The sequence below is a fragment of the Melanerpes formicivorus genome, unplaced genomic scaffold (assembly GCF_026170545.1).
Source record: "Melanerpes formicivorus ecotype bairdi unplaced genomic scaffold, bMelFor1.0.p_v2 SCAF_46, whole genome shotgun sequence".
In the NCBI taxonomy this organism is placed as follows: Eukaryota; Metazoa; Chordata; class Aves; order Piciformes; family Picidae; genus Melanerpes; species Melanerpes formicivorus.
Window position 1 is genome coordinate 1,263,889 of NW_027142398.1, and position 10,844 is coordinate 1,274,732.

At 60.2% G+C, this 10,844-nt stretch overlaps 1 protein-coding gene across 4 annotated transcripts; it reads left to right on the top strand.

Moving 5' to 3' along the window:
- The first annotated feature begins 375 nt into the window (after positions 1-375).
- PPM1J (protein phosphatase, Mg2+/Mn2+ dependent 1J) lies at positions 376-9,990 on the top strand. Of its 4 annotated transcripts, none has more exons than XM_068159556.1 (10): positions 376-695; positions 2,491-2,617; positions 3,034-3,357; positions 3,838-3,950; positions 5,641-5,725; positions 7,149-7,267; positions 7,455-7,518; positions 7,643-7,750; positions 7,894-8,045; positions 8,347-9,990. In XM_068159556.1, the coding sequence occupies exons 1-10, from the start codon at positions 505-507 to the stop codon at positions 8,492-8,494; spliced, it is 1,431 nt and encodes a 476-aa protein (XP_068015657.1). In that variant the 5' UTR covers positions 376-504; the 3' UTR covers positions 8,495-9,990. The 4 variants fall into 4 exon arrangements, with proteins under 4 accessions (XP_068015657.1, XP_068015659.1, XP_068015656.1 ...); XM_068159558.1 differs by having other exon boundaries at positions 612-695; positions 2,491-2,597; positions 3,039-3,357; XM_068159555.1 differs by lacking the exon at positions 376-695 and adding an exon at positions 923-1,225.
- The last annotated feature ends 854 nt before the right edge of the window (positions 9,991-10,844 follow it).

The window sequence follows — 10,844 nt, forward strand, 5'->3', positions numbered from 1 at the left end:
ATCTTGACGCTGTGCTGCAGTTGGAAGAGCTCTGGCTGAAGGAGTCTAAAGCCTGGGGAGCTTTACAGAGCCCTGCTTCAGCTGGGACCTTGCCGCGCCAAGGGGCTGCATGTAAAGGCATAAATGATTCCTCTGCAGAGCGTCTGGGAGCCCTGGGGCACACTGCTCTCAGGAGATAGTCTCAGTTTTGATTTATCGTAGGCAAATCCTGTGTTCTTTTGTTGCCATAGGAACGCGGAGGTGGGGAGGTGCTGCTGTTGGGCTGGCCCAGTGATGCTGTTTGAGGTGCCAGACCTTCCCCGCCAGCAGCGGGAGTGTCTGCTTCTGGGTCAGTTCAACCCAGCTCCCGATGGGTGCTGGATCTTGGCGGAGGGGAGGCGACTCAGCTCCCCGTCCTCTCTCTCAGGTCCTCCGAGGCCGGTTATTAATAGCCGAGCATGGCTGCGGGGGTTGGGTTTCACCGGGAGCGCAGGGAGGGTGACAGAGCAGCTACCACCGGTGGGGATGTCGTACTGGGCTAGGCGGTTCTCCTGCAGCCCCGGGAAGATCCAGCCAGGACACCGATCCACCGGGAGAGCCCGGGAAGGGGCACGGCTCTCCTGCAACCTCCTCCCTCCCTCTGTCGCCTGCAGCCGGGAAAAGCCTTTCCCAGCGCCGCTCCTCCGCGGCTCCGCATCGCTCCGAGGCAGCCTCTGGTGAGCTCGCGGTGGCTGTCCCGGCGCTGGGTACCGGGACACACCGGGCTGTGTGGGGAGCGTACCGGGTGCCGCGGGGGGAACCTTCAGGGCCATGCGCGTACCCGCGGCAGAGCCGCCGGCCCCTCCCGCACCCCCCGCACCGGGGCGGCCGGCGGAAGGCGCGGGGGAGCGGGGCGGGCCCGGGGCGGGGCAGCGGGCCCGGCACGGCTCCGTTCGACCCCGTTCAGCCCGGCTCGGCTCGGCCCGGCCCGGCTCGTCATGCTGCCGCGGGTGCGCGCAGCCGTTGCGCAGCTGGTGGCAGGGCTGGGCGCCGGGGCGAGCGGGCAGCCCCCGGCCGAGCCCCGGGGAGGTGGCGGCAGCGGCGGGACCGGGGGCTCCCCGGCGGGGCCTTCGTCCTCCTGCTGCCGTCCGGCCTTCCTGCAGCTGACCCCCGAGGAGCTGCGCCGCGCCGGGGACCACACGGGCAGGGCCGTGCAGAGCCCCCGCGACGGCCGCCGCCGCCTGCCTTGGAGCACAGGCTACGCCGAGTGAGCGGGACCGGGATGGGATGGGATGGGATGGGATGGGATGGGATGGGATGGGATGGGATGGGATGGGATGGGATGGGAGTAGCCCCGCGACCGGCGGCTCTGCAGCCCGGGGAGGGCGGCACCGTCAGCGCTCGGCACCGGAGCGAGATCCCGGGAGCTAATCTGGGTCGCGGCCGGCGGGAGGCTCCCGGCAGAGGCGGGTGGAGCTGGATCCACGAATGCCCGCGGGTGGGAAAGAGCCGCGTGGGTTTAATGCTCTTACCCGCGCCCACCCGGGTGCCCGCTCCTCGGGGGGGCTGCGGGCTCCTCTGGCCAGTTTGTTCTTTACGCTTAACCGGCACCGCACCCACTGTCAGTGATGGGGAAGCAAACCACTGCAGCTCTGCAGGACTCGGAGGAGAAGGGAATTGAAGCTGTCACGGGAGTGGGACCTTTTTACTTCCCCTTGAAGAGCCTGGTCCTCTTCTCCTTTTACTCGCGGCGAGTTTCGTCCTTGACTGATGGCTGGTGGGGAAGGCCACACTTTGAAAGCCACCGTTGCTGCTCAGTCCACTCCTGCATCCCTTGCCTCAGCCGATCTGATATCCTGGGGACCTTTTTGAAATGGTTTTTGGCCCTAGGAGATCTTGGGTTAGGACCACCTGGAGCAGAACCCACCCTCTGCTCAAGAGTCCCTTCCCTAGATTTCTTTCTTCAAACCACTTGGAAAGTCTGTGCCCAAAAGCTCATCCTCTAGAGCCTGTTTACAGCTTCCTCCCGTGAGCAGGTTTTGCAGTCTAGACCTGAACTCTGCTGTGCCAGCACAGGCTGTGAGAAGTTAGGGTGCAAAAGTTCTGCTGGTTTCCTCTTCCCCAGCTTCTCCCCTCCTGAGGCACCTGCTCCCTCTGAGGGTGGATGGGATGTGGATGGGGCTATGACTCTGTCCATGGGTCCTGGCTGGATGTGTGTGTGTTGAGGCTGGGGCAGGTTTTTGGGCAGTCACTCTGCTTGGGGCAGTGGTGGGGACATTCAGCAAACCCAGCTTTTTCTGGTCCCTTGGTGGGTGCCTGCTCTCCCCTGGGCCCAGCTGAGCTGCTGCTGGCCTCAGATCAACCCATGGAAGTGGTCTGAGACATCTCCTTGCCAGGCTGCTGCCGCCCCAGACAGGGCAGGAGCATCTGGAGAGCATCCTTGGGGACACAGAGGGTGAAGTGCTGCAAGGTGAGCTCTGCTGGAGCAGGATGTGAAAGGAGAAGCTTTGATGCCTTGTTTCCTCCTGGCAGGGTGATAAATGCAGGGAAGAGCCAGCACAATGAGGACCAGGCATGCTGCGAGGTGGTGTTTGTGGAGAGGAGGCCAAGCCCCAGGGCCCGGCTGCCATCCAGGGAAGGTGGCAGGGAGCTGGAGGGGGTGAGAGCTGGGCAGGGGCAGGGATGGGATAGAGAGGCTGGGAGGGTGCCCAGCTGCAGGGCTTGAGATGGGGCCCGTGGTGCCTCTGCTCCTTGCCACTTCCTGCCATATCCCTGCTGGGCTGTGCCAGGGCTGGCTGGCCTGGGGGTCCCTATCCTGCCTCCTTCAGAGGAGCTGGCTGCAGAGACACACTGCTGGCAGCACGAGGTGCCTGACTCAGGGCTGGGCTGGAGCCAGGGACCGGCTGTGTCCAGCTGCCCTCTATCAGCTGCCCTCCATCAGCTGCCCACATCGCTCCTGCCTGCACAGGCAGAGTCCCGTGTCACTGTGACCAGCTGGTGACACAAGCTGCTCTGAATTCCCTGTCTCATCTGCTTCCTCACGGGCTCACCTCACCTTCCTTTCTCTCCTTGCAGGGCAGGAAGGGGTTTTATTTCCACTACTGGGCCCTGTTTGATGGCCACGCAGGCAGCGGTGCTGCTGTCATGGCATCCAAGAAGCTTCATCTGCACATCTGTGAGCAGCTCCGGGACCTCGTGGACATCCTGCAGGACCCCTCCCCACCTCCCATCTGTCTCCCACACGACATGAGGGCTTGCCCCACAGAGCAGAGCCAGCTCCCCCTCACAGAGGACGATGGGGAAGTCCCCAACAATGCTGTGCCACGGTTTCACCTGGAGAAAGCAGTCTCCCACGAGAGCCTGGTGATTGGTGCCATCGAGAATGCCTTCAAGCTCATGGTGAGCAAGCCCCTGCCTCTAAGGACATCCAGGCCCCCCCGGGGGCATTTCTGCTGTTCTTGTCTGCATTGCAAAGGCAGCTCTGCAGCAAGGAGAGGGCTGCAGTGAGTTCTCCTAGCAGGACAGTCTTGGAGAGGGTACTGTGATGCTCCCCTGTATTTCTGGGATGCAGGATGCAGAGACTTTGGGCTCCAGGCCTGTGTGGGTGCAAAGGGATTCACTGTGATTTGTTCCAGCAGCCCCAGCTGCTCATCTCATCTTGCTCTTTCCTGCTTGCTTCACCACCCTGGTGAAGCCACATCCCCTCCAGCCCTGCAGCCACCCTGGGCTGTGTGGGGAGAGATGCCCAGGTCTGACTGGCTCCTGCTCCCACCTGGAGCAGCTCTTGGCTCGGGCAGCAGCAGCTGGGTGCTATTTTGGGCTGCATACTGGCATGAGACCATCTTCCTCCCTGCCTGGAGCTGCTCTCTGTCTCCCCAGGATGACCAGATCGAGCGGGAAAGGGCTTCCCAGCGCCTACCTGGGGGCTGCTGTGCCCTGGCTGCCATCTACCTCATGGGCAAGTTCTACGTGGCCAACGCTGGTGACAGCAGGTATGTCCCTGCAGGGCAGCCCCTGCTTTTCACCCAGTAATTGGGAAGCACCCTGGTTGGGCAGCAGGACCAAGCAGAGCCACCCCTGCCTGCCCTCTCCAGGGACAGTGTGTGTCCTGCTGTGATCTCCCTCTTTGCCTAGTGCACATGTGGGGCTGCAGAATCACCTCCCAGAATCTAGGACTTGCTTCCTTCCCTCCCAACAGCATCCTGTCTGCTTCCCAGATGGCTCTGGATCATCACACCCCAGCCCCTGGTGCCAGTGCTGGCCTGGGCTGCAAGCTGGGGAGTGATAATTGCCCTCAGCAGAGCTTCCAGAAATGTGCAAGAAGTCATTTTAGGGCACATTTCATAGCAGGAGAAGGTCAGACAGATCTGTGCACAGACAAGTTCCCTGGCAGCCTGGAGCCTAAGCATTTTGTGTGGTAGTTGCATTTCCTTGGGTGCTGTAACTGCACTTGGGGGTGCTTGTTCCCCCTTGCCGTGGCAGGAAGGTGCCTCCACCTTCTGCCAAGGGTACAGCTGGTTTGAGTTGCTCTGTAGGTACTGCAGGGCTGGTTTGTCCTCAGCAGCATCAGAGCAGCAAATACAGGCTCTGGTGAATGATGTGGGGCTGGAGGACATGCTTCTAGCTCCAGGATAGAAGAGAAGGAGTTCCTTCATGCCCCCCCTTTTGGGTGCAGGGCCCCTCCACGGCAGCGTGCACAGGATCCTGAGGCTGTCAGTGTGGCTCTGGGCAAGGGTCTGTGTTCCCACCTCGAGCACTGGATGCTGCCAGAGCTGGGCTTAGCTGCAGCCCTAGGCAAGAGAGGCTGGGCCAGCACTGTTGGAGATGCTTGATCCCTCCATGACATCCAGAAACATCTCATAATCAGACTTTTTTTTCCTCCCTTTAACATAATCAGACAACTAGACTGGTGCCAGCAGGGAGGTGCAGTGCTGGTGGTGTGGGCTGGCTACTCACACCTGTGTCGTGGTGCTGGCAATTTCTGCCCCTCCTGAATGCAGAGGAGGGACAAAGGATCCAAAAGGAGGATTTGCCACCTTCATGCTGCTGCTTTTCTACCCATGTCCTGTCCTTTGCTTCACTTTGCTTCATCCCCCTCTGCCCTCTGCTTGACTTCCATTTCTCTTCTGACCCCAATCCTGTACAGGAGGGAGGTGTGGGGGCCTGCGGGGCAGCAGGGATAGCCAGCAAGCAGCCCCCCAGCTTGGGGCCGGGTGAGGGCAGGCAGCAGAGGGAAGGGGTGGCCCTGCCTGGGTAGCCGTGCAGGGAATCGGCCCTGAAGAGCCAGGCATAGCTCCACACCATGTCCCCTCTGTCGCCTCTGCCGTGCAGGGAATCAGCCCTGAAGAGCCAGGCGTAGCTCCGCACCATGTCCCCTCTGTCCCCTCTGCCGTGCAGGGAATCGGCCCTGAAGAGCCAGGCATAGCTCTGCACCATGTCCCCTCTGTCGCCTCTGCCGTGCAGGGAATCGGCCCTGAAGAGCCAGGCATAGCTCTGCACCATGTCCCCTCTGCCGTGCAGGGAATCGGCCCTGAAGAGCCAGGCATAGCTCTGCACCATGTCCCCTCTGTCCCCTCTGCCGTGCAGGGAATCGGCCCTGAAGAGCCAGGCATAGCTCTGCACCATGTTCCCTCTTGTCCCCTCTGCTCCTCTCTAATCTCATCCTTCCACGTTTCATTGCAGGGCCATTATCATCCGTAACGGGGAAATCATTCCAATGTCCAGGGAGTTTACTCCAGAGACAGAGAGGCAGAGGCTGCAGTTTTTAGTAAGAAGGACCTTTCTTCTAACCTCCTTCCTGCTGAACCACCTCCTGGCCCCTTCCCAGCTGCCTTCTCGGTGGGGTCCAGGGGCCAAGGGCAGCCCCACAGCTGGGACCTGCTGATGGCACTTGTCCATCCCAGCCAGCTGCCTGGGTTGGGGAGAGGTGCTGCTGCCCTGGCTCACTGCTGTCTCCTGGCTGATGGAGTCCTGTTTGCTGTGGGGTCAGCGTGAGAGGCTGCACCTGCAATCCTGGCCTGGCCAGGAGCTGGAGGTCCTGGGCTCAGTGTGGGACCGGTCTGGGATGCTTGCATGGAAGCTGTTTGGTCCATCTTGCCTGGGGTGGGCAGGGGTGCTTCGGGCTGGCTGGATCTGCTCCCTTGCACGGTCAAAGGAGCCCAGTCCTAGTTTCTTCGCTGGCTGCTCCCTGGGGAAGCCAGGAGCTGACGTGTGCCAGAGGGTTTCTAGCTTTTTTCACTGCAGCTCCTTCTGCTTGGCCTGGACAACTCCCCCCTGAGCTACACAGGGAGACTTTTTAAGGTTATAAAGACCTCTGACAGCAGCGCAGGGGAGGAGTTGTCGCTGCTGGAGGAGCTCTTGCTGGTTGGGATTTGCTGGATGTGATTTCCTGGCTTGCAGCTTGCTTGGAAAAACACTGAGGCTTTTTTTTTTCTTTCCCCCTTGAATCTATTTTTGAATGACCAAGAGGAGGAAACTGCTGTGAGCTGGATCCTCCCCAACCAGCCGTGATGGGCAGGGGCCAGGCGCAAGCTTGCTCTGCTGCGCGGTGCCCAGGCCATGGGCAGGGCTCTCCGTGCTCCTGCAGCCAAGCCTCCTGCCTTCCCAAGGGCTTTCCTCCTCCTTCCAGCTCTTTCTTCTTCTATCTGCATTTTCCATCTCTGTTCCAGTTCCCAGGGATACTGAGAGTGCCTCGAGAAGGGGCTCTGTGCTGCTTCTTGTGCCTTGCCACGGCCGCAGCTCTGGGACGTGGTTTCTGAACAGACCTCTCAGCCTTTTGCCTGCAAGTGCCCTGTGCTGAGCCCCAAGTCCTGGGAGGTCTGCAGCTCTGGCTCCTCCCCAGGCAAATTACAGCTTCTCCTGGAAATTGCTGGGTTTTCATCCTTTTTGGAGATCCTCATTTCCCCAGACTCTCCATGCAAAAGCTTCACCACCTTGCTGGGTGCTGAGGTGGCTGTCCCCAGCTCGTGTCTGCTCCGGGCGTAGCACAGATGGATGGTTCAAAGCTGTTTCACCACCCTCTGCTGGAGCTGCAGCAAGGCAGCTGATGTTACCCCACCAGGAAATGCCATGGCTGAAGTCTCCTCAGGCTGGTGGCTCCAGTACTGTGGTGCCAGTGTCAGCCAGGCAGGCACTGCCGTGGTGATTCTGCCCTCCTGGCACTGCATCTGAACTATGGCTTCACCCCACAGGCGTTCCTGAGACCTGAGCTGCTGGGCAAGGAGTTCACCCACCTCGAGTTCCCCCGCAGGATCCAGCCCAAGGAGCTGGGGAAGAAGATGCTGTACAGAGACCAAAACATGAATGGCTGGTAACCCCCACCCCTCCTGCCTGGCTCCCACGTCCCTCCCCACGGTGTAGGGGGTGGGGGCTTTGGCATGCTGGAGACCAGCTCCTGAAGGGGCCTTCATCCTGGGGGATGCCATGTCCCAAGTGGGCAGGGGACATGGTGGGAGCCTTCACCTGCTGACACCCTGTCTTTGGCTCGTTTTAACCAGGGCTTACAAAAAAATTCAAGAAGATGATTTGAAGTTTCCACTCATCTATGGGGAAGGCAAAAAGGTGAAGTGCTGTGGCAGGTGCTGCCCTCACTCCAGTTGGGGATTTCCAGCCCACTCTGGTGCTGCAGTTTCTCAGCTGGGATTGGAGGTGAAGCTGCTCACAGTATCCATTTGCTGTTCCCCAGGCTCGGGTGATGGCCACGATTGGGGTCACGAGGGGCCTGGGAGACCACGACCTCAAGGTGTTCAGCTCCAACATCCACATCAAACCTTTCCTGTCCTGCTTCCCAGAGGTGAGCCTGGCTGCCGGCTGCTCCTCACCCAGAGCTCCCTGCAGCAGTCAGAACTGGTCAGGGTGAGCAGAGCTGTGGTGCACCCAGCACATCAGGAGCCTGCTCTGCCTTTCTGCCCCTCACCCCCTACCCTACCCTGCCAGGTCCGGGTGTATGACCTCACACAGTACGAGCACTGTCCTGACGATGTCCTGGTCCTGGGCACTGATGGGCTCTGGGATGTCACCAACGACAGGGAGGTGGCTGGTGTGGTGATGGAGGTGCTGACAAGCTATGAGCCCAATGACCCATGCAGGTGAGCTGCAAGTGGGCAGGAAGGCCACTTGCAGGGGTGTGTCCTGCACATGTGCCCCTGGCCTTGCTCCTTAGAGCAGCATCATGGCCACATCTCTCTGGCCTGGGGCTGGTGCTGTGCTCCTCAGCATGCCGAGCTCCCCTGGCTGGGCATGTGGGAGCTCAGGTCTCTTCTCTCCAAAGGACCCTTTCCTGCACCTCTGCCTCCTTCAGCTTCCCCTTCCTTGTCAGGGGCTGCAGGATGCTGCATCAGGGAGTCTGTGGAGTCCAGGGTCAGAGCTGTGCTGTCCTGTGCTCCCCAGGTACACCATGGTGGCCCAGGAGCTGGTGGTGCGGTCCAGAGGGGTGCTGAAGGAGCGGGGCTGGCGGCTGGCCAATGACAAGCTGGGCTCTGGTGATGACATCTCTGTCTTTGTGATCCCTCTGGGTGGCCCAGGCAACTACACATGATGCCCCATGACCCTGAACAGTGAGGCTCACCCTGCCTGGACCAAGACAAGTGGGACGCTGGTGCTGCCTCGGGGCCACCTCTCCCTCAAGCAGTTCTTTTCTGAGCCAACTTCAAGAATGAGGAACCTGGAGACTCTCTCTGTGCCCCTGCCCAGGGCATCTCCCTCCACCAGCTGCATCCCAGCCCCAGGTGGAGATGGAAAGGCCTTGGACAGGGAGCAGGGCTGAGGGATGTTTCTTATGCTGCCACTGTCTTGATTGCTGTGAAAAGCTTGAAGTCTCCCTGGCTTCTGGGGACTCCTTTGCACCTTACCTTGGGCCAGGGCTGGTTCCAGCAGTGTGCAGCAGCCATTGGGCTGGTAGGGCACCAGAGAAGTGTGTGCCTGCTGTTGCAGCCACCTCTTGTCCCTCTGCCCTGTGACCCCAAAGCTGCTGTTGGGGCTGGGTGCTGGAGTTAGGACAGCCCATGGCTTGGGGTGAAGCTGTGCTGGCAGCTGGGCAGTGCTGAGCCTGGCAGAAGAATAGCTGTGGGTGGCATGGCAGTGAGTGAACCCCACAGCTGGCACCCTAGCTTTGTGCTTGCCCTTTCCAGCCCCTCACACCCTCACCCCAGCCATGTACCTTGTCTTAGTCCTTGGGATGGGAGGATGGGGTAGCACTCAGTCACTGAGAGCCCCTGGGCGGGAATGAGCTGCCACGCTTGCACTGGCTGTGCCACAGGTTCTGCTCCCTCTCCTCCTCCTGCCTTGGGTCACTGCTGTGTTTTGGAGCCAAGTATTTAGTATGAACAGGAGAGCTGAGCTGGAAAATGTCTAAATCCTTCCTTGGTGGGGGGAGTCTATGAATCTGTCTGTATTTTGGAGTGGTTCTCAGCTGGCCACCGCTGAGCGGTGGTTGCACAGAGCAGCACTATTCAGCCAAGCTTAGCAGCTTAGACCTGCTGCACAGAGCTGCTTAGCCAGGGCTGGTGCCCACAGCAAAGCAGCTTGGTGGTGTCTGGGGAGAAGAGAAGAGGGAGACAACACTCTCCTTTTTCTTCATAGTCTCAGAGCTGGTGCTGGGCAGAGCTGTAGCAGCTGTTGAGGTCTGCACAGGATCTTGCTCAGCAGCACACACACCTCCGAGCTGGAGCTCTGCAGAGCACTCTGTCCTCCCAAACCACGAGGGATGGTCCCCTCCCGGCAGGGTGGCGATGAGGAGAGCTGGGCCGTGGTGCCTGGGTTTGGAAAGGCTCTGTGGCGCCAGTAGTTTGTGTCCTGCTGTCACTGGGTGCAGCCAGCTCTTGTCAAGTGTCACCTCTGGTGAATGTTGCTTGTCTCTTGTACCCAGCGAGATGGAAATAGACTGGGTGCACTCAATGGGAAGTGAAAGTTACCCAGCCAGATTTTGACCTGTTGCCATCTCCTGTGCTGATGGTGGGAGCAGGCAGCAGCACTGGGACTGGGAGCCCTCCTTGCACAGCACCTTCTGTTTAAATAAAGGTTTTGCCACTCACAGTCCTACTTCCAAGTCCTTCTTGTAGAGCTCCTGCAAAGGCGACTTACCTACAATCCAATTAGCTCTGATTAATTGATGTAGGCAGGTTTGGTAGCAAATGAGTGTGGGCAGAGCCATGTGAGCTGCTGTCCCTCTGCCCTTGGCACTGCCCAGACCTTGCCCCATGCCCATGCACATTTTCCCCACGCCCCTGGCTCCCCCCACACTCTGCACAGCCCCCTCCTCTGGCACGATGCCCTTGGTGCTGGTGGTTGGGAGCCAGCTCTGCTTTTCCAGGTCACTGCCTGGGAGCTGCTGGATGAGGCAGGAGGCAGAAGCTGCCTTCAGAGCTTCCTCTGGGGTTCCCTTTCTAAGGAAACATTTCCTTTGGATCCGGCTCCTGGCCTGGGGCCCCAGAAATTAAGGAAAATGGTCTGTGAGCCCTTAAAATAGCAGCAGTTTGAGCCTGGGTCTGGGCCAGGACCCTGGGGCTGTCTTTTGCTGTCTGAGTGAACTGGGGCTCATCCACGCAGCTGGGGTGTGATGGGGCTGCAGGATCCAATCCCCTCTCACCGACAGCCCATGAGGGGCACGGAGAGCAAAGCCCCTGCGCTGGGGTCGTCCTGATGTGTTGCTTGGCACGTCACAGCCCGGCTCTGGCAGCGTCTCACGGGGACAGGGCACGGCCCTCACACTCTTGCTGTGGCACGGTGGGGTTAGGGTTTTCCTGGGGGAGCGGCTGGCAGCACGGGCACGGTGGAGTCCTGCTGCTGGCCCCGCTGGGATCTGCCTCCCTGGCAGAGCTCCTAGTGCTGCCATAAAGCAAGCTCAGTGCCGGGATCATCCCGCTCCCTGCACGGGAATAACCGAAACC